The 24491-nt window shown below is 42.8% G+C and overlaps 1 protein-coding gene across 1 annotated transcript in view; it reads left to right on the forward strand.

The window, feature by feature from the left end:
- The window catches only part of LOC142952089 (ankyrin-3-like), an 82446-nt gene that overhangs the window by 51078 nt on the left and 6877 nt on the right, over window positions 1-24491 (forward strand). The window contains exons 31-43 of the mRNA XM_076094093.1: window positions 2431-2585; window positions 3277-3488; window positions 3612-3819; window positions 4262-4358; window positions 4457-4685; window positions 5684-5809; window positions 7071-7193; window positions 7723-7749; window positions 8394-8475; window positions 9684-17495; window positions 19300-19374; window positions 21143-21274; window positions 21507-21650. Of these exons, the coding sequence (XP_075950208.1) occupies window positions 2431-2585; window positions 3277-3488; window positions 3612-3819; window positions 4262-4358; window positions 4457-4685; window positions 5684-5809; window positions 7071-7193; window positions 7723-7749; window positions 8394-8475; window positions 9684-17495; window positions 19300-19374; window positions 21143-21274; window positions 21507-21650 (9422 nt within the window). The remainder of the gene's footprint in view (window positions 1-2430; window positions 2586-3276; window positions 3489-3611; window positions 3820-4261; window positions 4359-4456; window positions 4686-5683; window positions 5810-7070; window positions 7194-7722; window positions 7750-8393; window positions 8476-9683; window positions 17496-19299; window positions 19375-21142; window positions 21275-21506; window positions 21651-24491) is intronic.

Consider the following 24491-nt stretch of genomic DNA (forward strand, 5'->3'; position numbering starts at 1 on the left):
AGCCATCTGCGTTGATATTATGAAAGTGTGAATCGAGTGTATGGGCATGTTTAGGTGGAATACCTGCTGTTTAATTTGCCGTTTTAAGTGTAATTGTTGCAGTGTGCTCGCCCTCAAGCATCGAGTCCAGCTTTGACAAAGTAAAGGCAACATCACTAACAGATGTAAAAGTGGAAATTGTGGAAAAAAGAAGTAAATATGTGCACATATTTCAGTTTTATATACATTAAAACTGTGGCAGGAAGTGTGTCAATGCCAATGGGAATTATAAATTTGGCTCAACTGAATGGAAAGGCTTTTGATTGCCTGTTTAATGTATTTAATTACAGCGTAACTAACATAACAAAATACAGCTTATAAGTCTGCATCTTTGATGAAGAGGGTTCTGAATACTTCCACTGCTTATTATCACCAGTTAGCAATTAGATTCACCATCATTAGATGTAATCAATACACTGTGTGTGTATTTACCAACCAGAAACGGAGAGTGTGAGTGAGTAGTTGCCGATGTTGATGTCACTGATGAGTACTGGACAGAAGACACGGGAATCTTGTTACTGGTGCACCTCGGTGGAGCTGCTTTCACTGACTTTGCAAGTGTGTGTTCTGTGTATGTACCTGGGTGTGTGCGTGGGTGTTTCATTATCTTGCGGACACAGTAACCTACATCTTCCCAGAAAGCTGCCAGCCCTTAATGAAGGCGAGAGCCTGGTTAGTCCAGTGCTACAGCTGGGACCCAGAGGAACTAGATTTGTTGGGTAGGAACCAAACATAGCATCCCCCCCCCCCCCCCCCTGCTCCTCTCCCTCCTGTACGTCCCGCCTCCCTCGAGGGAAACGACACGACCGAGGCTGATTCATGCTGATGGATATGATTATTTTACCCATCTCTGTTGATTTGTCAGGAAACAGCCATGTAGTTTTGGGAAGAAATCAATGACGTTGTGACCATTTTGAAAGGAGGACAACTAGTTTTTTCTTGTGTTAAAAGTTAGTTGGATGATGGGTCCACCACAGAAAAGAAGATTTTTAGCCTCAATAACATCCCGGGAAGAATACAGCTTTTACATTTGAGATATAACAAATTCTTCCGAAAACTACACAGTATAACTTTCCAGCCACTTTCATTTAGAGACCATGGAATTTTTTACATTTATTTCAGAAGCTTTCAGTGGGCCTCTGATGTCACTGAAAGTAAAGGTTTCGATTGGCTGTTCGGACCGGACTGCGCTTGTTGGGCATGAGCCTTTTTTCCTCCTCAAGCCGAGCATCATCCTGCTTCTCATGACCGCTGTTATTTTCACTTCATCTTTTCTACTGATCCATACTGTGAAACTTAGAAGGGTTGTTTAGTTACGCAGTAAATACACCGTGCTTCAGTGGACATGAGGCCTTTTGTGATTTGTCAACGTAGAATCTTGATCATATTGACTGTTTGTCAAAATAACATTTCTCCTCTCCTGGTACTTTAAGTATTTCTTCATAAAAATGTAACTTTGCTATTGTGACTGTTTTAAGCACCTTTAAAAATGTATATACTCATCAGACGTCAACGCTGTTGTCATTCTCTTGGCGGTGGTCAGGCCAAATAAAACCGCCCTTATAAAATAGAGATAAATAACTAACTAAATAATAACTAAAATAATATATTTTAAAAAGTAACTATATTTTCATAGACGAATGCAGCCGGCTGATTTAACCGCTATGTGTTGTGCTCTCAAGCGCCGAGTAGAGGACAAGCACATTATTGTGAGAGTGGAGGCCGAGTTTGGGTTTTTCACGCTCGGCAGTCGCCCTCCCGGACACGTGAAGGTATTTTTAGTAATTATGTAATTTAATCCCAAAACACTTGTGTGAAATTGGTCATGACACTGGGTTTGAAAACAAAAAACAACGGGTAAAATCGGTCCTCAGACTAGAGTACGTTCATCCCCCTCTCTTGTGTTGCCATCACGCCTTGTTTGACAAAGGGCTGTGCAGCTTTCGCCCCTCACTCCTCATTCCGTTTCACGTGTTTCCTGTCACATCATGCCAAGCGATCACATGCACTGTGAATGTCCCATCGAACTGCAGCACGTCCACGGCTATGTCATTATGAAGCGACACTGTCATCAGCAGAACCAGAGTTCATTCATACCTGGACAGTATGTTTCTGACACCGATGTCCTTCAGCACTCCTTGTTTGTGTTTGTCTTTATTTGTAGAATTAGTAAACTGAATAAATGTCACCTTAATGATATGTAATCTATGATTTGTATTTCAGATTTTAGTTTGCATTGGGTTTGCCCAAGTTGAAGATTTTTTTACAAAATTACAACTATCATTGTACTCAGAAAGAAGTAAACCTCTATTTTCTTGGTTTACCCGTTACCTGCCATTTCAGTCTTAAATGTATATAATTAATGAAGCCATACTTCATGTACCTTACCAGGCCCGTGATAGTGGAGATCCCTCATTTTGGCTCGATGCGGGGCCAAGAGAGGGAGCTGATCCTGCTGCGCAGCGAGAACGGAGAAACCTGGAAGGAGCATCTGTACGACTACAAGGCCGACAACCTCAATCAGCTTCTCAGTGGGATGGATGAAGGTAAAGCACGTGTTTATTTGTATGTTTAAATTTAAATAATACAGGCCTAGAAGTGTTTTTAAAGCCCCTACATGTAGTTCATATATGGTTAAAGTATCAAATAAGTTATTCTGACAGCATAGGTTTTTGTTTGTAGAAATGTTAGACTGTCCCGGGGTAAACTGCCACAGTTCGGTGTTGCTTTCAGCCCTTCATAGCTGCATCTTGCGTTTAGGACCAATAAGGATGTATTATAATTGGTAATATTGCAAAGCAAGTTTTTTTTTATCTAGCACATTTCAGCAACAAAGTGCTTTACATAAAACATCAAACGCATTGTGACGAAATGCAAGAAACACGCAAAGATAGAACTAGACAGGAATAAAGTACCAGACTACAAAATGCAGTGCAGTGTGAGAAAATAATAATTATTTGATTTAGTAGAAGACAGCAGCTAACAGAAAAGTCTGAGGATTGCACTAGTTAACACAAATTATTTCATAGAAGACATTAAATAAAAGTATTATGCATGTTTTTAAAGAATGCATGTTAGGTAATTACAAGACTAGGTAATTAAAGCAAGTCGAACAAGGATAATTAACATACCTGGTGTCAGTTGTACTACATACTGAGCTGTTTCTGTAGCTTTGGAAAATAAATGATTTATAATTTACGTGTGATTTATGTAAGTTATGTATTTTCCTTCTCGTAGAACTGGACAGTCCCGAGGAGCTGGAGAGGAAGAGAATCTGCCGCATCATCACCAAGGACTTCCCACAGTACTTTGCTGTCGTGTCTCGAATCAGGCAGGAGACCAATCAGATGGGACCAGAGGGCGGGACTCTGTGCAGCCGGAGCGTCCCATTGGTTGAAGCTTCCTTCCCCGAGGGTGCGTTAACGAAGAAGATCAAAGTCGGACTGCAGGTGAGTTGAGGATTGTGACCACAGTGTCAGAAGCTGATAACAATCGACACAAATGCACATGTATGTACGTAAACCTACGCACATACGCACAATAATCACTGTTCCCTGATCACTGTCTCCCAGGCCCAGCCGGTACCGGACGACACTGTGAAGAAAATCCTCGGGAACCGAGCAACCTTCAGCCCCATCGTTACCGTGGAGCCCAGAAGAAGGAAGTTCCACAAGCCCATCACCATGACAATCCCAATCCCGCCTCTCTCAGGGGAGGGGCTCAGCAACGGCTACAAAGGAGACTCTACTCCTTGTCTCCGCCTTCTCTGTAGCATTACAGGTGTGTGTGTGTGTGTGTGTGTGTGTGTGTGTGTGTGTGTGTGATGGTACCTGTACAGCTATCTTTGTGAGGATCAATTAATTATTTAAATAACTACGTAAATGCAGTTACTTAACTACGGAAGCGACATTACAAATAAGTCAACGTTGACTTCTAGTTTCACAAACAGCTCTCTCCTGGATGAAAGTCCTGTGTTTCCTGGGTTTTTGCAACTCATTGATAATCTTTACTGTTATATTTTATTTTATTTGCACTCTTTATATCGGCAGTCTTTCCTCCTTTTACTGCAACTGCTGCACAACAACTTCCCTCAGGATAAATCAAGTTTATCTTAACACTTTTGTCAAGTGTGTCTCCTCTATAATGTCGCTCCATGTTCCCTGTACATTATTTGTAGAAAAATGAATCATATTAATATACAATCTCTCTATTTGTCTACCAGGTGGTACGTCACCGGCACAGTGGGAAGACATCACTGGCACGACTCCTCTCACCTTCGTCAACGACTGCGTCTCCTTCACCACTAATGTCTCTGCCAGGTGAGACACAAGACATGCTTATTGTGTTACACCGTGGCTATTCTGATCTGTTTTCTATCTGTCTGAAATGTTCATCATTGTATCGATAATCTATGCAGGTTCTGGTTAGCAGACTGCCACCAGATCCCAGAGACGGTGGGTCTGGCCATGCAGCTGTACAGGGAGCTCATCTGCGTTCCCTACATGGCCAAGTTTGTGGTGTTCGCTAAGACGAACGACCCAGTGGAGTCCAGACTGAGGTGTTTCTGTATGACGGATGACAAGGTGGACAAGACCCTGGAGCAGCAGGAGAACTTCGAGGAGGTGGCCAGGAGCAAAGACATAGAGGTACATAAATATTGGTTATTATATTTTCTTGTTCCTGGTTCAGTTTTGAAGCGTAATCCCAAATTGATTTGTAACCAAGCCCCTTTTAGGGCATTAATGGGTTATCACATCCATCAATCCATTATCCGTAACCACTTATCCTGTTCAGGGTCGGGGGGGCGGGCTGGAGCCGATCCCAGCTGACATTGGTTCACCCTCAACAGTTCGCCAGACTATCGCAGGGCTGTCATTTAGAGACAGACAACCATTCATGCGCACATTCACACCCACGGGCAATTTAGAGTCCTAAATTACCTCAGCTGCATGTCTTTGGAGTGTGGGAGGAAGCCGGAGAAACCGAGGGAACTCACGCTGACACGGGGAGAACATGCAATGTCCACACAGAAGGACTTTGCATGTGAATCGAACCAGCGTCCCCAGTACTTACATTTTACTTTTTACATTTTACTTACATAACTTGAGTGCAAATGCTTACTATCTTCCGTGTGAAAGCTATTATTATTAAGTTATATTATGCTGTTTCGTGTGAAACGTATATGTGCACAGAGTTCTTGTCCATCGATTATGTGAACTAAATTAAGTTTAATCTAACTAGCAGATCGAAAACTGGATGTAAAACAATCTTTTGTCAAAAGCCTTTCGGGTTGTTTTTCTTCTTGTTTTTTCAGGTCACTTGCACAGAAAGGGAGTCACTTATGAATATGTTTTGAATTTAAAACATGTGTTTTAATGTGCTAAGCTGTTTAATACAAGTGCTTTAAAGTAATTGCAGCAGTACATGAAGCGTAGTTCATAAATCAGTAACATTACCATAAAGGCAACAGTAGAGAGTGTAAACTCCTGCAACTGTAGAATTATCATATAAAGAAAAGAGCTGAGAAAAGAAACGGGAAGCTTAAAGATGTGTAACTATTAAGTGCTGTTGAGGATTACGAGCAGCTGTGGCGCTACGTCCAGACCTCATCGTGAGTTCTTACCTCTGTGATGTGCTCTCTCAGGTTCTGGAGGGCAGGCCCATCTATGTGGACTGCTACGGAAACTTGGCTCCTCTGACTAAAGGTGGTCAGCAGTTGATTCTCAACTTCTACGCCTTCAAGGAGAACCGTCTGCCCTTCTGTGTCAAGGTACTGCATTCACTCTTATCATCACTATTGCCTTCAACAACCTCTTTCTCAGGCTGGAATATGGAGTTGGAAGATCTATAAATCATCATGACAAAAATAACTTGTTGAAAGTTACTGGAAGCTGGCAGCCTTGTATATCCTGCCACTGACAACGACCTCAACCCCACCACAGTAGAGGGAACTCAGCCCCTCACATGACAACAAAATCACCCAAAACCACAACAAACACATTAAAATACATTTCTATCACCCCAATATCAATCGTCGGCATGATCTCTATTTACGCTACACATTACAATGGAGTCACAGAAAGCCTGAACAGGAGATTGAACTACACTAACACCCCTCTACTTATTACTACATGGTATTTCCCGGAACTTTAAATTCGTGCTCAGGTACCCTTTGGAGTCTATTAGCCCGAACACCCTGCAGAGGAGACCCAACAGAGGCAAGTGACTTGAACTCAAACATTACACGTTATCTTACTGCACAATCAAGCAACAGCTAACACTACCCTCCACCACGATGAGCACATTATGTGGAGAGAACACCCACTAGCCAAACTAAGTGTATGTTTGTCTCTGCAGGCCCAGCCGCCAATCAATTCTATCTGAGGCAGCTTCAACCTCCACCAGAAACCAATCATCAATACATTTCAATAAAACATGCAACCCTTTCGAGTGTGTCTGATTTCTTTAAGCAGTCCTGTATACAAAGTACTACAAATACTAGTAATGGAGAGGGCCTTTTAAGACAGAATGCTGGAGAAAACAATGTTGTTGCTGTTAAATTCCTGCACTAACCCATCGTTGTTTTATTCCCCTTCGCTGCCTCACTCTTACCCAGTGATCCCAGTCCACAGGGTCTAACCTAGTTCCCACTGCCACCAATGAATGACCTGAAGTCATTGATCGACCCATTAATCTCATGTTCTACATAATCAATCCTCTTGCATCCTTTGGTGAGAAGTATTCTTGCTTGCTGCTCGTGAACTAGATTAACGGTTGCAGGGCACCACGTGCGCAACATTACGTAGAAATGGGGCTTTTCTAACAGTCTATTCTACAAATGCTCAATTAGCTAAATGCTTCTGTAGATAATATGTGAGAACAAAGTCGAAGAAATAAGAAAATACTTTGTCCAGCCCTAATGGTAAAAAAGCAATACTCAAGTGTACGGTGTACTCATTGCAGTACACCAGCAGTGACTACCACCTCTATACTGGAACAAGGTACATAAAGAAGCAATGTTCTCTCTCTAGGTGAGAGATCCCAGCCAGGAGCCCTGCGGTCGTCTTACGTTCCTCAAGGAGTGTAAGACCATAAAAGGCCTTCCCCAAACCGCCGTGTGCAACCTGAACATCACACTTCCTGCAGTGAAGAAGGTACAGTGGCGTCAACTCACCATTCTTTGTTTTCACCTCCATAACCATACTCATGGTTAGGATACTTTCGGCCCCCAAATAACACGGATAAATGAAAGACGGAGAAAGACTTTGGCCAAACTGCCGCCACTGTGTCTTTTATCTGTTTTAAAGCTTCTCTCTATGTTAATCGGTTAGCTTTGCAGTGGATTCTTGTCATTGGCTGTTTCATATTGTTCCTTCCTACCATTTGATTTGGATGACATGCTTTTGGCTGAGGGCTTTTGTGCAAAAGGCTTTTTCTTGATTATCAGGCTGGCTTTTTGTGGCTTGAACTCATTTTGCTGTTTTTGCTGCTGAGTGTTGGCACTTTACAGTTTTTTTTTGGTGTGTGTTTAGTGTGTGTGTGTTTTTTTTGTTTGCTAAAATGGCTTCTTGTCTGAGTTGGGGCTCCAATCAAATCACTCCTTTTTCACACCCTGATGTTTCTTTTCCCCCTGCTTTCCATTATGTTACTCCCCCTGTTTCTGCAATGCATCTTGGGAACCAGGAAATGGAGTCAGATGCCGAGGATGAGGTAAACCACACCCTCCCTACCATTTGCTGTCCTCTGCGCTAGATCTATAGCGGGCTCTGCTTCATCATAGCATTATTCTTTCCGCTTCTACAAGGACAATACGAGCTTTCCTTGTTCAGAGCAACCTTTAGCTGCTCAGTTTTGCATGCTATAATGTAGATATGAACAACAATTTATCTTATGTCCCATCCTTACCCTTTCCGCTCTACAGTTTGTGATACAAGTGGCTTTTTTATTTTTTAACTTACATTGTCCTTAAGTTAAGATCTAACCTTTAGTAACAGTGTCTTAAAACTGACTATTTTCTCTTAAGTACTTATAATTTAGAGTTTGTGGCCTTATCATGGCTAACTTAAGCTAATTTGGCTAGCTTGGCATTGTAACACTTATTTTAATAGTACAGTCAGTACTTACAAAAAAAAAGAATATTGAAGTGCAGTGAAAACTATTAAAGGAGAATTTGCTGCTGTATTACGCAACTGTTAAATATGGGCTTTGTTTTTTATGTTAATACCAACTAATGCAGACTTGGGTTTGCTTTAATTTGACATTTATGATGTCCAAATGTTGGTCATTTGGCCGCATCACACAATGTAGGGTGACTTAGAACTAATAGGTTCTTGTGTTATTTGCTATTGTTGCAGACTGAAAAGCCAGAGCGACGTCATACCTTTGCATCCCTAGCCTTACGTAAGCGCTACAGCTATCTGGCCGAGCCTGCACTGAGTGAGTTTTGACATTTTCACTTACAAATTGATGAATATGATAATGCCAGTTTTCGTGGATAAGTTAGTTTATTAACCATTTTAATCAACCTGTAAAATGCGTGATCGATATGTCGATAGATGTGACTTACTTAATGTAATATATGCATATTTCTCATCCTACATAACATGCACTGTCCACATGCTTGTTTACAACATGGTACATATTTTTGCATGGGTCAATGAGTGGTTTTTGTGCTGTGCTTGCCCACGTTGTGAGTTGTACTTCTTCTGGGTTTGTTTGGTTGATTTGCACTGCTGAGTTTTTATAAGTCCAATTGCAGCAACATCAAACATTTTCTTTGACTTACTAACACGATGTTATAGGCATTTGGGAGGGAGGTCAAAGTAAAATTGTGTTTTTTCCCATTTGTCCCCTCTGAGTTTAAAGCTCTTTTTGGCTTTGTGATGATGTAGCAGCTTTTTGTGGGACAAAAATGCATGTTAGGAGGTCTTGAGTTTGGCTGTCTTTCGGGTGTTTGTTTTCAGTTGTTCACACTTTGTGCTTGTCACCAGTTCATATTGATCTTGCATGGCAAAATGGGCCCAAACTTCAGTCTTGGAAAACACATTTTGTCATATTTTGTTTTTATATAACAAAAGGAAAATGGAAACTTTTGCAGCCGTTGGCTTTGTTGTATCATAGTGTCTAAATTGTCTTTGGGGAATCTATCATTAAGTAATTTTTGGACCAAACAGATAAAAGGCACTTCAAAAAGCGGATTGAAATTAGAGCCAGAATCCATACGCTGATTTTAGAACATCTGAAGTCCAAAGAGAAAAGTTGTTTTTGTGTTGATCCAATTGTTAGTCATTGTCTTTTGAATTATACTTTGCTGCTGTATGTGCTTTGTTCAGTTTATTCATTATGTTGTTGTTGTCGTTTGAGTCATGTTCCGATCCTGAATCATACTGGAACACAACCGTTTCTTTTCATAACTCCATCTTCAATTAATACTCGTATATCAGCACTTCATAAAACTGCTATTTTTCCTTCCTTGATACCAGGAATGCGTCACTGACAAACTCTTCCTCCTCTGATCCCTTTTTTTCACATTTTGTATTCCTTTTCCTTCCCCAACATAATTTTTTTGGTATCTTTACTATTCCACCTTCTTTTTTTATTATTTTTACCATCCTTTATTATTATTTTTACAAATTCATCTGAAGAAACCGCAGTTGAGCGAAGCACAACAGCAAGAACACTGCCTGCTGGTTACCCTCACAAACCTGTCTTTCCAACCCGACCTTTCCCACCATGGTCGACTGCTCCTATTACCGTCCCTGGTCAAACAAGGCCCGTCGGAGTGGGGGGTTCCCTCACCTCTACCGATTCACCGGCAGGCTCACCAGCTGCTTCTCCATTGAAAACTTCCTGGCCCCTCTCCTCCCCATCACCTGCATGCTCTGCAACAATCAAAGGCACCTTGGATTCATCCCCAGTTAAATCAGTTAGCGACTTAATATCTTCATCCCCCATCAGGTCTTACAGGACTATGCCCTCACCCATTAAGACCGTTGTCCAGCTGGGTCAGTACCCTGTCCAGGGGTCTGCCAGCCTTGTGTGCTCTGGAAGCCCATATAAACCTGCCACAGATCCAGCATCAATCAAAAACCTTGCTTCAGCATACACATCAAGGACTTCCCCACTTCACTCGATACCCAATGGGTCTGTACCAGACAGGCCATCCGTCTCTATTACTGCTCCAGCATCGCCAAAGGGTTTTTATAAAACCCTTGGGTCCACAATTGCGACAGATGCAGGCGCACTTAACCTTTCTTCTGTTAAAAGCATCTCCAACATGTCCTCTTTGAAAACCTCTGTAGATTCAACACACTCATCCAGAGGAGGGAGGTCGTTGCTCTCCTCAAATGGACAGACAACCATTGCTTCCTCAGAATTATCGATGATGAACGGATCAGTCTCTCCTGTAAAATACCTATCCTCCTCCTCCACACCATCCTCCCCTTCTTCTCGCCATCTGTCAGAGAGAAGTAGCAGCCTTCAGGAGAGGATCCAGGCCACCACCCAGGCAGCAACCTCTGGTGTCAGCGCGGCCATAAATGAAGCTATAGACTCATATCCTGTGTCAGGCTATGGCACTCTTAGATCACTGTCCTCCTCGCGTAGGTCTGCATCAGCAAGCTCTGCTTACGGGTCTCTGAGATCTGTAGCTGCCTCCTCCAGCTCGGCGGTTCCTTCCAACACGGTGAATGTACCTGTGTTTTCGTTAATCAACGTCATTCCAGAGACCCCTGCCAAACCAGGGCCTGGGTCTCTCAAAATGGCACTGCCTGATTCTTCTCGTGCCTCATCCTCATCTTCTTCCTCTTTGTCTTCCTGCGTTACCTCATCAAAAATAAGGTCCCAACTGAAATCCCCTCTGTTCATCACACCGCCCATCATCCACCCAACTGGAACTACCAACCAGGAGATACTAAAAGATGTAGCAGATATGAAAGAGGACCTGATCAGAATGACAGCTATCCTACAAACAGACACACTGACAGCAGCTAAAACTGTTCAAACATCATATACTGGCACTCCTAAAGAGACAAAGTTAGAGGATGAGGAACCTTTTAGTCTGGTGGAGAAAGTGAAAGAAGATTTAGTGAAAGTCAGTGAGATATTAAAGAAAGATGTCAAGAGTGAAGGTAAGGCTATTGCAGGTAAGGAGAGCGCCTCAGAGGATGAATGGGAGGAATTTTCCAATGACGAGATTGAGGAGGCACAAAGAAGTTCCTTCCCAGACTTTTACCCTCCTTTTGATGAAAACACACTCCTGCTCAAGCAGCAGTCCATGTCCAGCAAAGACTTAGAGTTGGCTAAAGTAGTAGACTTTTTAACAAAGGACATTGGCGCTAGCTCTCTCTCCAGAATGGCAGAGTTAAAATGTAGGCACGAGGAGGAGGCGAAAAGGGAAGGGGAAGAGAAACAGAAACGTGTTCTTAAACCATCTATGTCGATACAAGAGCACAAACTCAAAATGCCTCCACCAGTCTCAGGCATGCTCAGGTCTCCTTCAGAGAAAGACCTAAGCAAACTTACTGAATCATATCAGGGGACGGACACTATTTTGGAGTCGCCCGAGGACCTGTCCCATGAGCAGGATAAGAGTCCACTGTCAGACAGCGGGTTTGAGACCAGGAGTGAAAAGACGCCCTCTGCTCCTCAGAGTGCAGAGAGTACAGGACCTAAGCCTTTGTTCACTGATTCACCCATACCTCCCTGCGTAAGTGAGACCAGGACTGAAGTGGTCCACCTTAGGAGCTATGAGCTGCCTGATGATCCTTGTGAGCCTGTACTCATGGGAGCTGCATCTGCTCTTCCTTCTATAGAGCCAGGTGCAGCTTCAACGAGCTCCATGAAAGCCTTACAGTTGAAAATGCCAGAAGAGGACTCCATGATGAACAAAAGTGTGTGTCGTAAAGAGGAAACTCATATCACTACTACAACTAGAATGGTTTATCACAAGCCCCAACTGACTGATGGCGCAGAGATAATAGAGGAAGGTATGTCAGTTAGAGATATCATGAAAGCTTTCCAGTCAGGTAGGGACCCATCAAAAGAACTGGCAGGCCTTTTTGAACACAAAGCTAACCAGGATTCTGTAAAAGGTGATGAGCTGACTCCTAGATTTCTTGACAGAGACGTTAAATCCAAACCCAAAGTTGAAAGGATAATCGAGGTTCATATCGAAAAGGGCCACAGCACAGCAGAGCCGACTGAGGTTATTTTCAGGGAAAGCAAGAAACACCCTGAGCTTTATGTGTACAAGGACTATGGAATTAAGGAACTGACTGATTACGATGAGGCCCAACAGGAAGAGGAGGAACTTAATGCAGAAGAATCTCTGCCCTCCTTCCTAGAAACATCTCGCGTTAACACCCCTGTTTCACAGGAGGAGGATAGTCGCCCAAATTCCGCCCAGCTGATAGCAGATGATTCATACAAAGCCCTGAAACTATTGAGCCAGCACTCCATAGAATATTGTGACGATGAGGTATCAGAAATCAGAGGCGAGTCATATAGGTTTGCTGAGAAAATGCTTCTTTCAGAAAAACTTGACGTGTCATCGCTGTCTCACTCTGACACAGAGGATTCAGCAACGGTGACTGACAAAAAACACCACCTAGTTTCTGATGAGAGTGGTAGCCGTAGCACTGAGAGTCAGCAGCATGGAAGCCCTAAAAGAGAGTTTGTTTCTCAGGCATCAAAAGATGGATCCCCTATATCTGGTAAATTTGTGCACAGAGACGAACCATCTCAGTTTGATAAGGTAACAGTGCTTCACTACTCCACAGAGCAGGGCAGCCCCAAACATGCTGTTTGGATGCGATTTACAGAGGATAAACATGACAGGAGCAGGGATAAGCTCCTTTATGAGGATAGGGTGGATCAAACTGTAAAGGAAGCTGAAGAAAAACTCAGTGAGGTATCACAGTTCTTCCGTGACAAAACAGAGAAGCTCAATGATGAGTTGCAGTCCCCTGAGAAAAAGCCTGTTAGACGAGAGCCAAAGGAACCCAGGTCCTGGCCTAACTCAGCCTGCAGTACCCCTGAGAAAACACAGCAGAAACCTAAAGCAGAAGAGGGCTTCAGTAAAAGCAAACTCAGGGAGCCTTCTGTTGGTAAAATGTTTGGCAGTACCACTACAACTGAAAAGAAAAGTTCCAGCTTACCGAGCAGTCCCCAGAGAAGCATGCTCCCTCATATCAGTGAGGATAAAATCAAACAACAAACTACAACCAGTGAGTCTGAACCCTCTTCTCCCTCTCATGTAAAATCAACATCTAAAGTGAGTGCTGTTAGGATGAAGTTTGAATCTGAGGCTCAAAAACAAAGTCAATCTAGTCCAACTAAAACTCCTCCTCCAGTACAGCCAAAACCTTCAGTAAAGAAATTACAGGAGAGTAAACTTCCTGTTTATCAGTTTTCGGGAGAAAAAACGTCAAAAGTATCTGAAACATCAGAAAAAGTATCCCCAAAAAAGGATAAAGAGAAGGACACATGTCCTGCCACAGACAGCAGTAAACATGATCTGATATCATCAACATCTAAAGCTCCAAAACCTACAGGAGACAAGTCTCCAAACAAAAACATCCCAGAGCCTTTGTTGCAAAAACAAATTTGTGAAACCGACAGTCAAAAAGCAATTACTAAAGGGAAAGATATTCCTTCTACTGTTACTCAGGAAATTAAAGACAGCAATAAAGGTCAGAAAGTCCAGACACCTGTTGTTCATGATACTACTAGACTACTAGTAAAAGATAGCGATGCTAAAAAGAGCCAGCAAGTCACAAAAAGTGAGTCTGCTTCCAAAGAAGTAATATCTGAGGTGTCAAGAAAAGACAGAGAAGAACCACCAAACAAAAACCTTAGAAAAAAGACAGAATCCCGAATTCCTGTAATATCGTCTTCCACTTTAGATAATGAACTCACTAAGAAACAGACAATAACTAAACCTTCACAGATACCTACATTATCTAAGAGCAAAATACAGGCGAGTCTTGAGCCAACCCTGGCCAAAACAGATGAAAATCTGACCTTTGAAATTCTAGATAATGCACCCAAAGATTCCAACTCCAACAACCTTTCCAGCACCAGAGACACACTGGAGAAAGTCATAACCCCTCCAGCTGCTGCAACAACCAAAGAGAACTTCAAGGGCATCAAAACGTTGCCCGTTTATGTCAGTGTCCAGGTGGGAAGGCAGGGAGAGAGGGAAGCCAAAGGAACACTGTACACAGTCAAATCAAACTCAGCACTCAGCCCCATAAGCCCAGATGATGACACGCTAGAACAGGTCTCTTTCGTAGATAGCTCAGGGAAAAGCCCCCTTACACCAGAGACCCCCAGCTCTGAGGAGGTCAGCTATGACCTCACGGCCAGGACCCCTGATGGCTTTATGGGATTCTTGCCAGGGAAACCCAGCCCAATCATGGAGGTATCTGAAGAATCAGAGGAAGATGACCAAAGCAAAGTTGTTTTCTCTTTTAAAGAGGTCCTACCAGAAAGCAAAACTACTGTTCACAGCACACAAGCGGATCTCGCTAATGCTAATGAACAAGAAACAAAGAATAATGATGAAGAGCTGGAGTTAGCTTATAATTTCAACCAGCAAGAAACAGCAGCCAATGACATGCATGATGAAATGACCGAGCAGGAGCACCAAGAGGTCTCAAAAGACAAAGGTGTCGCATATATTGAGTTCCCTCCCCCTCCTCCTTTGGACTCGTCTTCAGAAATGTCAGACTCTGAAAGGAAAGGTTCCTGCGCCTCCTCAGAGACTGAGACAGAAATGATGGAGGTGAACTTACAGGAAGAACATGACAAGCACCTGCTGACCGAGCCAATTATACGTATCCAACCCCCTTCCCCGGTGTCCGCGGGGGAAGATGACAGTCTGTCAAATGATGAAGATGCAAGGAAAGAAGAGGATGAGTCAATATGTCAACCAATTCCTTGTAGAAAACTCAGTTTCAAAGCTAATGAGGAGGAGGAGAAGAGGAAGGAGAAGGAAAAGGCATCAAAATCCAAAAAACATGACAAAAATGGAAACAACAATGAACCTAATGGTGGGACCAATGGCACCAATGGCTCCAATGGTTCTAATGGAAAAGGAGAGGACTATGAATATGAACAAAATGGAAATGACCAGTCAATTACAGACTGTTCAATAGCCACAACGGCTGAATTTTCTCATGACACAGATGCGACAGAAGTTGACTCCCTAGATGGATATGAACTTCAGGATGAGGATGATGGCCTGTGCGAGCAGGCAGATTTACATCAGTTTGGTCTTCCAGACAGCCGGAGAGACGTCTGGGCCACAGACACATACAGGTCCACTGACCGCTCTTTTCCTCCGACCAAACTGGAAGTTATTGAAGAGGAGAAAACCCCGGAAGAATGTCCAAAGGACACTTTCAAAAAAGATACCCCCTCAAATGGTGGAATACCTGATGGTGTTAGTAATAATGTGGTTAAAGTTCAGGAACAAAACAAGTCAGATAAAGAGGGATTTTCAGATACTTACTTTAGTTATAAGTTAGAAGAGGAGTTTAATTCTACTTTTAAGACTGTTGCCACTAAGGGGCTGGACTTTGACCCCTGGCCCAGTAAAGGTGGAGAAGAAGAAGTCGTTGACATGGGAGGGACAAGGGGAAGCAATGGTGAGCCTAAGCCTTTTGGACTGGCAGTGGACGACCAGTCTCAGGCCACAACACCAGACACGACCCCAGCCCGAACACCAACGGACGATAGCACGCCGACGAGCGAGCCGAACCCATTCCCCTTCCATGAAGGGAAGATGTTTGAGATGACACGCAGTGGTGCGATTGACATGAGCAAGAGGGACATGGTGGAGGAGAGGCTCCAGTTTTTTCAAATTGGTGAGCATAACTACTCAGCGGGCAGGTACAGGGTCAGGGACTCAGAGGTAAATGCCTCCTCACAACATGGGGATCAGTTTCATTTTCAGCATCCCATAGATACCTTAACAGTCCCTCATGTCTCCATTCAGACTACTACTGTCCAGCTAGAAATATCAAATGCGATTGGCAGTTACACCACATGCAGAGACTCTTCCAACACTGAGCCTAAATTCTCCACTTTTAGAACAGGATTCAAGTTGTCATCTGATAAAACCTCTGATGCTTCAAATAGCAGTTCTAAATGTAGAATATCAGGCATCTTTGATCACGCTGACAAAACCTCAGGAACAACTGTAGATAGTTCTTATTCTGTAACCTCAAACTATACAGATTATTCTAATTTTGATACATCAGGCATGACGGATAACTATTTGAATAATAGACCATCAGGCCTCACAGATTATTATTCAAATCACAGAATTCCTTCAGGGACATCCAGCCATTTGGATTGGACCTCTGAAAATCACACTTATTACCAAAGCGCAGATTCTTCCTCCGCACCGTCGCAACATATTAACAATCCCCAAACATGGAGCAGCAATACCAGTAGCAACATCCCTGACTCCCATTATGTACATTCAGACGTCAGTCCGGGTGACAATATGGTGTTCAACTTGTTGTCCTCTACAGGACCCACTCTGCAGGAGGTCAGCAGGATAGAAGCATCCTTCAGCCAGCTAGAGGAGAACAGCAGGGAAGGCAGGGATTGTACTAATGTAGCAATAGCAAACACAGGAGCCAAAGAGGTCAAAGGCAAGTTATGCAAGTCCAGGTTACCAGTCAGGGCGCACAGCCGCAAACTATGCAGTCAAAGTCAACCAATAGTAAAAAACACTGTTGATAAATTCATAGCAAGAAAACCTGCAATGCACAATGTCAGGGAAAGATTAGACCCTTTTGAGAATGTATTTCCTAAATCTAGAATCCCAGTAATAAAAGCCATGAAATACTCCACTTGCTCCCGCGAGCAGAAGCAGGTTCCAACTAAGTCTGTGGTTAGTGGTAGAAGTAATGAAACCAGCAGGGTTGAAAAACAACTAACTAAAGACAGATCCATTACTGAACACAGGTACAGTGTAGTGAAAGCCACATGTAGAGGTAGCACAAATGAGACAGGGAGAAAAAACGTAGCAGCAGTCTCCAAAAATGGTAAAACAAGGTCTGTCAATAGCCAGGCAGCCAAACGTTTGGACCAAACCGTTCCCAAGGAGGCTGAAAGAAAGTTAGAGGGGAAAACACTGCCCACTGAGGACGAAGAGAGCTGCAGCCTCAGCACTGCCAGGAACACTTCCTTGTCAGAACCATCTAGAGCTTCTAGAAGTTCCTGCCCTTCACGCACCTCTACCTCCACCTCCACCAGCACCACCACATCAACACCATCTGCTAGAGATGTGAGAGCTGAGGTTGAGCAGGCCAGCAGTGAGAGGATGAGGAGGAGCAGGAGGAAGAGTAGGCGGACACTTGGAGGGAAGGAGCAAGAGCAGAAGGAGGAAGGGAGTCAGGTTGATCAACCAATCACGGCTCCTGTCACGGAGAACCAGACTAGTTTGTAAACTCTTTCTAAACACTTGTTACACTTTATCTTTCTCTCTGAGATGCATGTAGCTGTTGTGGGTGCCTTGTGATGTGACGTCGTAAGTGTAGCTGTCACTTCTTCTTCCTGTCATTCTTGTTATCTGTGTCCTGTGCTGTCTGATTTAGACAATAAGGAAAAGCCTAAGACACGGAGAGTCGATGACAGCATCAGCAATATTCAGAATTGGTCGCTGGATTCCTGATTTCATGCTGATTGATTGTTTAAATCGGTTAGGGAAAGCGATGTCCGTATATGTGACGGTGGATTAATTCACGGCTAGTGGAAGCTTTACAACAGACTGTAGTTATGTCTTTGGTGCGCTGCAATTTCAATATCAGCAAACACGTTTTAGTTATCAGTATTGGTTTGCAAGTAAGCACACCGGCTACCACACACATTCTCACTCTCATTTCACACTATAGATCGAGTTAGCTTCACACCACACCACCAAGACACCACACCGCTCACCTCCACCTTCGACAAGATTAAGACCCAAGATGTGAAATATTGTTTAGGGGGAAATATGACCTTGTGTTTGTTTTGGTCTGCTTGCCTGGTTTGTAGAAATCATTTGGTGGTACTCTTTGCTCCCTGAAAACACTGCGAAAACAATTCATCGGCTGAACTTGACAATCAGAAAAGATGTCCGCTGCACGGGAGCGTGTCAGTGTAGTTAGTCGTTGGGAAAACCTGCTGCAGCGGGAATACTTTTGATTTCAAGTTGAAGCCATGAATTGATTTTATCAGTGGGAGGGAATGTTGCCTGATGGTAGTTGTTTGTTGTTAGTGATGTGATGCAAAACTCTTTAACTCTTTCAACCTTTACTACAAATACTAATACTACTGAACATTTTAGTGTGAATATGTGGTTTTCGTTTTTTCCTTTTCTGGCCTCACAGATCCTCATGCTTTTGATATTGATTTTGTATAATCAGTCTCGCTGATAATTTACTAATGTAGTCTAATTCTACAATCTAATTACATTCATATTTTGTGTTTTCTTTATGTTTAGTTAATTGTACTGAAGAGTATGAATCTAGTCTAGTAAAGTATTTTCCCTAAAGCTTAATAATTAAGAACAAATAAAAAGAATGCAGCTGTATAGACCAGACTATTTTGATTGTGGGCAACATGCAGAAAAATGTAAGGAGTCTCGGGTCAAACGATAAATGCTCAGTCTTCAACCGCTGCGAAACAATCGGTGCTTCTAGACCAGAAAACCGCATGTGCAATAGAAGATTTATTTTCAATCAAAATAACTACGCAACACTAGTAAACAGCTTAAAGTTTGACATTAAAGTGATATCAAGCTCCTCATCAAACTATTTCTTTTAGCAAGCGTCCATTATCCAAACTGAGGAGAGTTTGGCCAGAAAACCTTCTTTTTTTCTTTTTTTTTCCAGAGGTGGGACAGTGAGCTAAAGTTAGTCTTTATGTTTGTTCAGTCGACAACACTACAGGGTTTGATATGATTATCACATCAGAAAATGCCCCAAAAATGACACAAAAACTCATTTTAATTATAGGCGTATATTAACTAGGTATTTAGAAAGTCTTATGGTTAAACCACACTAAACAATCTGACACAGACAAACTTTCAGTTCACAATCCCAGACTGTTTCTTTTATCATTGATCCCCTCTGCAGCCATTTTATAGGAGCCATTTTTTGTGCGTCTCTTTCTGAGAACTACATTTAATTAATTTGGGGATTGTTGTCATAATGTCCCATGTTAATGGTTGGTGTCCTGCCCTTCCCTGCTTCCTCGCCACAGGCCCTCAGAGTCCCTGTGAGAGAACAGACCTCCGTATGGCAATAGTAGCCGACCACCTCGGACTCAGCTGGACTGGTGAGTCTACACACGTTTCACACTATAAGAAAAACACACAAAAACAAGCGTGAAAAGTGAAGAAAGAGAGCTGTCTTTACTGTGGAGAAACAGCTGAGATGTTCCTCTCAATCGGTTCAGCGTACAACCAGCACATTTGAGTTTGAATACAGAATATTTCGTCCTCTAGACGTGAACTTGCATTAATCTCTCGCATTAACTAATATCTATCAGTTTTCAATCAGTCATTCATTATTTCTTTGCCACTGCTTGAGTATTTCTTTGCCAGATTGTGATTACAGAAAGATAAAAAAGGTGTGATAATCTGTCATAAATTATAAGAAATAAAGGAGAATTGGGACCCTGGAGTAACTAACGAGAGTCTCCTGGGAAAATCCTGAGGGTCGGAGAGACAACATTCAATATATTCACTGATAAACATTAGACAGGAACCCTGTCTTGCAACAACGAGGATTCAGTATGAGAATGTTACAGCACACCCACGTGTATGAATGAATGAATGAATGAATGAGCTGGACTGAGACCAGCTCTCACAACATTTCACAGTGTTTGTTGCCATCTGGTGGACGTGTAGTTCATAAACGTCTCGACTGAGCAGTACTGCAGTGGTATTCATACCACATACATCATCGTCACTACACCAATGATGCAACAAGGAAGTAGGAACATTCCCAAAACTTGGATTGCATTGTAATGTATCAAGTGAATATCGAGAACACACACACACCTCATGATGAGACAAATTGTGAGTTAGGGGCCTGAAAATATATACAATCATTATTGTATTATTAATTCCTACAGCAAAAAGCTTGCAGAGCAATCTGTTTGTATTCTTCCATGTCATGTATCTTTGTGTTTGGATGTGTGTTAGAAGAGTTTATGTAAATATTGTTTTTGAGCTGCAATAAGGGTGGGGCCTCTGCAGTTTATTTCAAGCCTGACCACCTGCACTGCAGCACTGCCCCACGCCTGCCTGCATGTGTGTGAGTGGGCGTCACCGCGTGTGTGTGTGTGTGTGTGCGCGCACAGACGTCCATCTGAAGTGCGTACGAGTATGAATAGTTGTGTGCCTGTCTGTCCGGAGCTCTGACTGAGTGCGTGGAATTGAATCCATATTTAATGTGTGTTCCTGTTGCAGAGCTGCAGTGATCGAGCTGCTGAACATTATGTTCTCGTGGTTTTACAATTAATGGCCAGTATGCTCGTCTGTACATGCAGCATTTCACTCCTCCGTTAGCTTCGGACCGTTTTTTGGCACAGTGTTTGGTTGTCACTGTCGTTTAGCAACTGAGCAAGCACTGAGGAAGTAGAGGAAATATAAGTATTGACACAAATCATAGAGAGTTTTCAATCAGACAACAGTGTCCATCCGAGTTTAGCTTGTAACATGAGAACCAGTGACTCGGAAGGTGAATTATACTTTCTGCAAAGCTGAAATCTAATTTGAAATGCCTCCCTCTCCATATTTCTTTTCCAGATGCTGATCATATTTCTACACGTGTTGATCTTTGTGGCAGCGATTTGTTTGCACCACATATGATGTGTCAGCAGATTACTGACTGTTTTGTGCTGTCACAATTCAGCCACTGATTAAGACAGCACATGCAGCTTAGTGGCTGTTCAATCACAAGTGCAGACATTTTTAGGATAGGTTACCTTTAATAGAAATGAGACTTTAGACCAGAGACGTAATGTTGGTGTCAGGGCCCCACCCGTTGAGCAACAAATAAATGACTGTCTTTATGGTTTTACCTTCTTGCCGTTTCAGAGCTGGCCAGGGAGCTGGATTTCTCTGTGGATGAGATCAACTTTATCAGAGTGGAGAACCCCAATTCCCTGACAGCACAGAGCTTCATGTTCCTAAAGAAATGGGTGCACAGGGACGGTAAAAATGCCACAAGTAAGCAGTATGTGTGTGTATGTGTGACGGAGAGAAATGGATATGGCTGTTGTCGGTCATATCCAGGTTGTCTTCTCCCATGCTGACATTATTGTACATGAGATGAGAATACATATTTCAGTGGCCAGCTTATGAAAACAATGAATCAATAGAACTGACAACATCAAGGTTGTGTGGTGTTAAAACACGACTGCAAATGTCATTTCTCTGTCTCCCTCTCTCTCCTCTCCAGCGGATGCTTTAACTGCGGTGCTGACTAAGATCAATCGGTTGGATATTGTGACTTTGCTGGAAGGGCCCATATTTGACTACGGTAACATTTCAGGCACACGCTGCTTTGCCGATGATAACGCAGTATTCCCGGATCAGTCCGATGGTAAAGTGTAGCCCACCCTAGCTGAACTCTTAAGTCTATCTCTCAGTCTATCCCTTCACTCCTCTTCACCTCCTTTCTCAGCCAGATAGTCAGACCTGACTGTGTAAACAAATGCCAGAACCAATCAGGCTTGACCAAATAATGAACGTGCATTAGAATTTAACCAAAACGACTTAATGCTCCGGCAGGTTCATTGAGCCTAATGGACCTTCAGGTAGTAATAGCATTAGAGTCGTCCTCTTTGAGCAGTCACCCGAGTCAGCTTGTTAGTTGTCCAACACTGGGCAGTGCACTTAATTTGTAGCACTCAGTCATTGAAACGTTAATAGCAAGTGATAGATTCTTGGGTGATTTATTAACATATTTTTCGATAAAATCTGTACCATTTTGGGTGCATGAGACTTTAGTATGTTTGTCTGTTTTTTGTAAGCATGATCCTGAAGCAAATGTGAGCCGCTAATGAACCGGTGTCTCTGTCCCATCTGATGAATGTGATGATAATCCTGATGACGAGATTATGAATGAAGCACATTGTCTTCAGATGGGTTAGGGCGGACGTTCATGATTTGGTTTAACAATAGTTATGTTTATGTGTATGTTATAAGAACTTTAACTGATACCCACCACATCTCCTTTTGTCAATTTCTGTGGTACGCTATTACATAATGCAGAGAAACATAATTATAACAACCAATTTATAATCATGGCATGCTTGCTTTAAGCAGCATGGCAAGTCTTTCTCTCTTTCTAACTTTCTCTCTCTCTCCTCTTAAATGAAAATGAAATGTGGCAGCTGTCAGTATTCTCTGATTGTGACGGACCCAACGAGGGTCATTTCAGAACTTTGATCTGCCTTCTGTTACAGATAGTTGATATATTCAGCAGTTAGTCTTTTATCTCTCTGGAAGGTAGATGCATTGAAACAGTCCAATGGTGGAAGTAGCGGAGTATTTACTCAAGCACAATGTTGAGGTACTTGCACTTTACTTGAGTATATTTACTTTCCACTACTTAACACTTCTACTTTGCTAAATTTCAAACGGAAATATTGTACTTTTTACCTCACTACATTTATCTGACATCTATAGCTACAAGTCTGTACAACTGTATATAACATAGTTAAAATTAGCTGAACCGTGACCAACTACAACAATGACATGCTTATGTTAATACAGCAGTAATAATAATATAATAATGACGGGGACCACCCTGCTGCGTAATGAGTACTAGCTAACTTACCTTGCTGTCTATACGTCTCTATTACAACGCAGGACTTAAACTTGTAATAGAGTATTTTTCTATTATTATTTTGCTACTTCTACTCAAGTAAAATATTTGAATATTTCTTCCACCGCTGCATCAGCTGTATGCTTGACATTTTTGCCACTGCCATTAGGCCTGCATATGCATCCCATCATATAGTTTCAGAAAGGTTTCCAACCAGCATACAGCTGCACATTCTTCCATTGTTGCACCTTTGTTCGTCAAGGAAACAAGGGAATAAAGAGCTCCATTCAAATCATGTCAGCTCTCTTAAGCTGCAGTGTTAGCTCGGCACTCTTTGAGACAAACTTCTGAAATGGACCTCGTTGCCGATCTGTCTGATTTGGTTTCTGAAAGTCATCTTAACACAAGGATCCGTGCTACGTTCGCTTTTATAACGGTGGATCGTTCTGCAAAGATGATTTAAAATGAAACCAACGTTTAACAGACAAAAAGTCAACAAAATGCATGGCTATCTATGGCTTTGTGTGAGAGGCTGCCTGCTCCCATGTTGTTGGCTTACAACAATACACTTCTAACACTCTTCGAATGGGTGCAGCCTTTTCAACACAACGATGCACGAGTGTTTTGGCAGAGCACTCTGTCCCAGATGACGCTCGCAGATGGGTTGAAAATGAAACACCTTTTTTCAAAGTGTGCAGTGTATAATTCTGCTTCTGTGTCACTGCTGTTAGTTGTACTGTATCTGTCATCTCCTGGGTTCCCCCCGAGCCTCCCAGCTTCTACTGTAGCTGCTCCTGCTTTGAGACCAGCAGACTGCCTCCCGCCTCCTCTCTCCTCTTCTTCTGCTTCTCAGCGACTAACTCCTTCAGCAGATTCCCTTGTCAGCGCTAACCACCAACTAACCAGCTATTTTCCACCAGTGACTACCCTTTACTAACTTCAGCAGCTTCTGGATCCAGCTTCTGCTTTTCACCCTCGCTGCTGAGCTCAGGCCCGACTAAAGTAATACTGGAAGTACAACAGTGCCCCCCCTTGTCAGCACTGACAACTGTCCACAAGTCATGTAGGGAGCTAGAATCTTCTAGAAGCCTCTGCTGCCCATCTGTGCTCTAACTGGATGACATCCACAGCTAACTAGCACGCGTTAGCATTCCCAGCTCCCATCCTGCTTCTTCTTAGTTCTGAACTCGACAAACTTTAGATCTCCTATATCCCAAAACCTGTTCTCATAACTCGACTGTTAGAACAGATGCTCCTGCTTTTCACTGTTCTTGCTTATCTACCGTGAGATAAGCGACCCCATGAGTCTGGTGTTGCAGTATCTTTGCTTCTGCGGCTTCTAAAACATTATTCGTCTCCATTGATCACAAGTTCACTTCACTGTCTTTGCATCAATCTGTTTCATATGCTGTTTGTCTTTTCATCCGAGTCTCGTCTAACACTTGTGTGTGTTTGTTTGTTTTTCTTTTGTCTCGTGTTGAACTGTGATAATTGTAATAGCTCCAAAGCTTCTTAGAACTCCTACGTTCCCCCCGTGTCCTCAAATGCCCCGGCCTGTCACTCCTCTCTACACTCCTCCTCCCTCATCTACCTTTGTCTCCTCTTTGTCTCCTC

This window comes from Anarhichas minor, unplaced genomic scaffold, assembly GCF_050575085.1.
Source record: "Anarhichas minor isolate MPS153535 unplaced genomic scaffold, ASM5057508v1 ptg000017l, whole genome shotgun sequence".
Taxonomy (NCBI): Eukaryota; Metazoa; Chordata; class Actinopteri; order Perciformes; family Anarhichadidae; genus Anarhichas; species Anarhichas minor.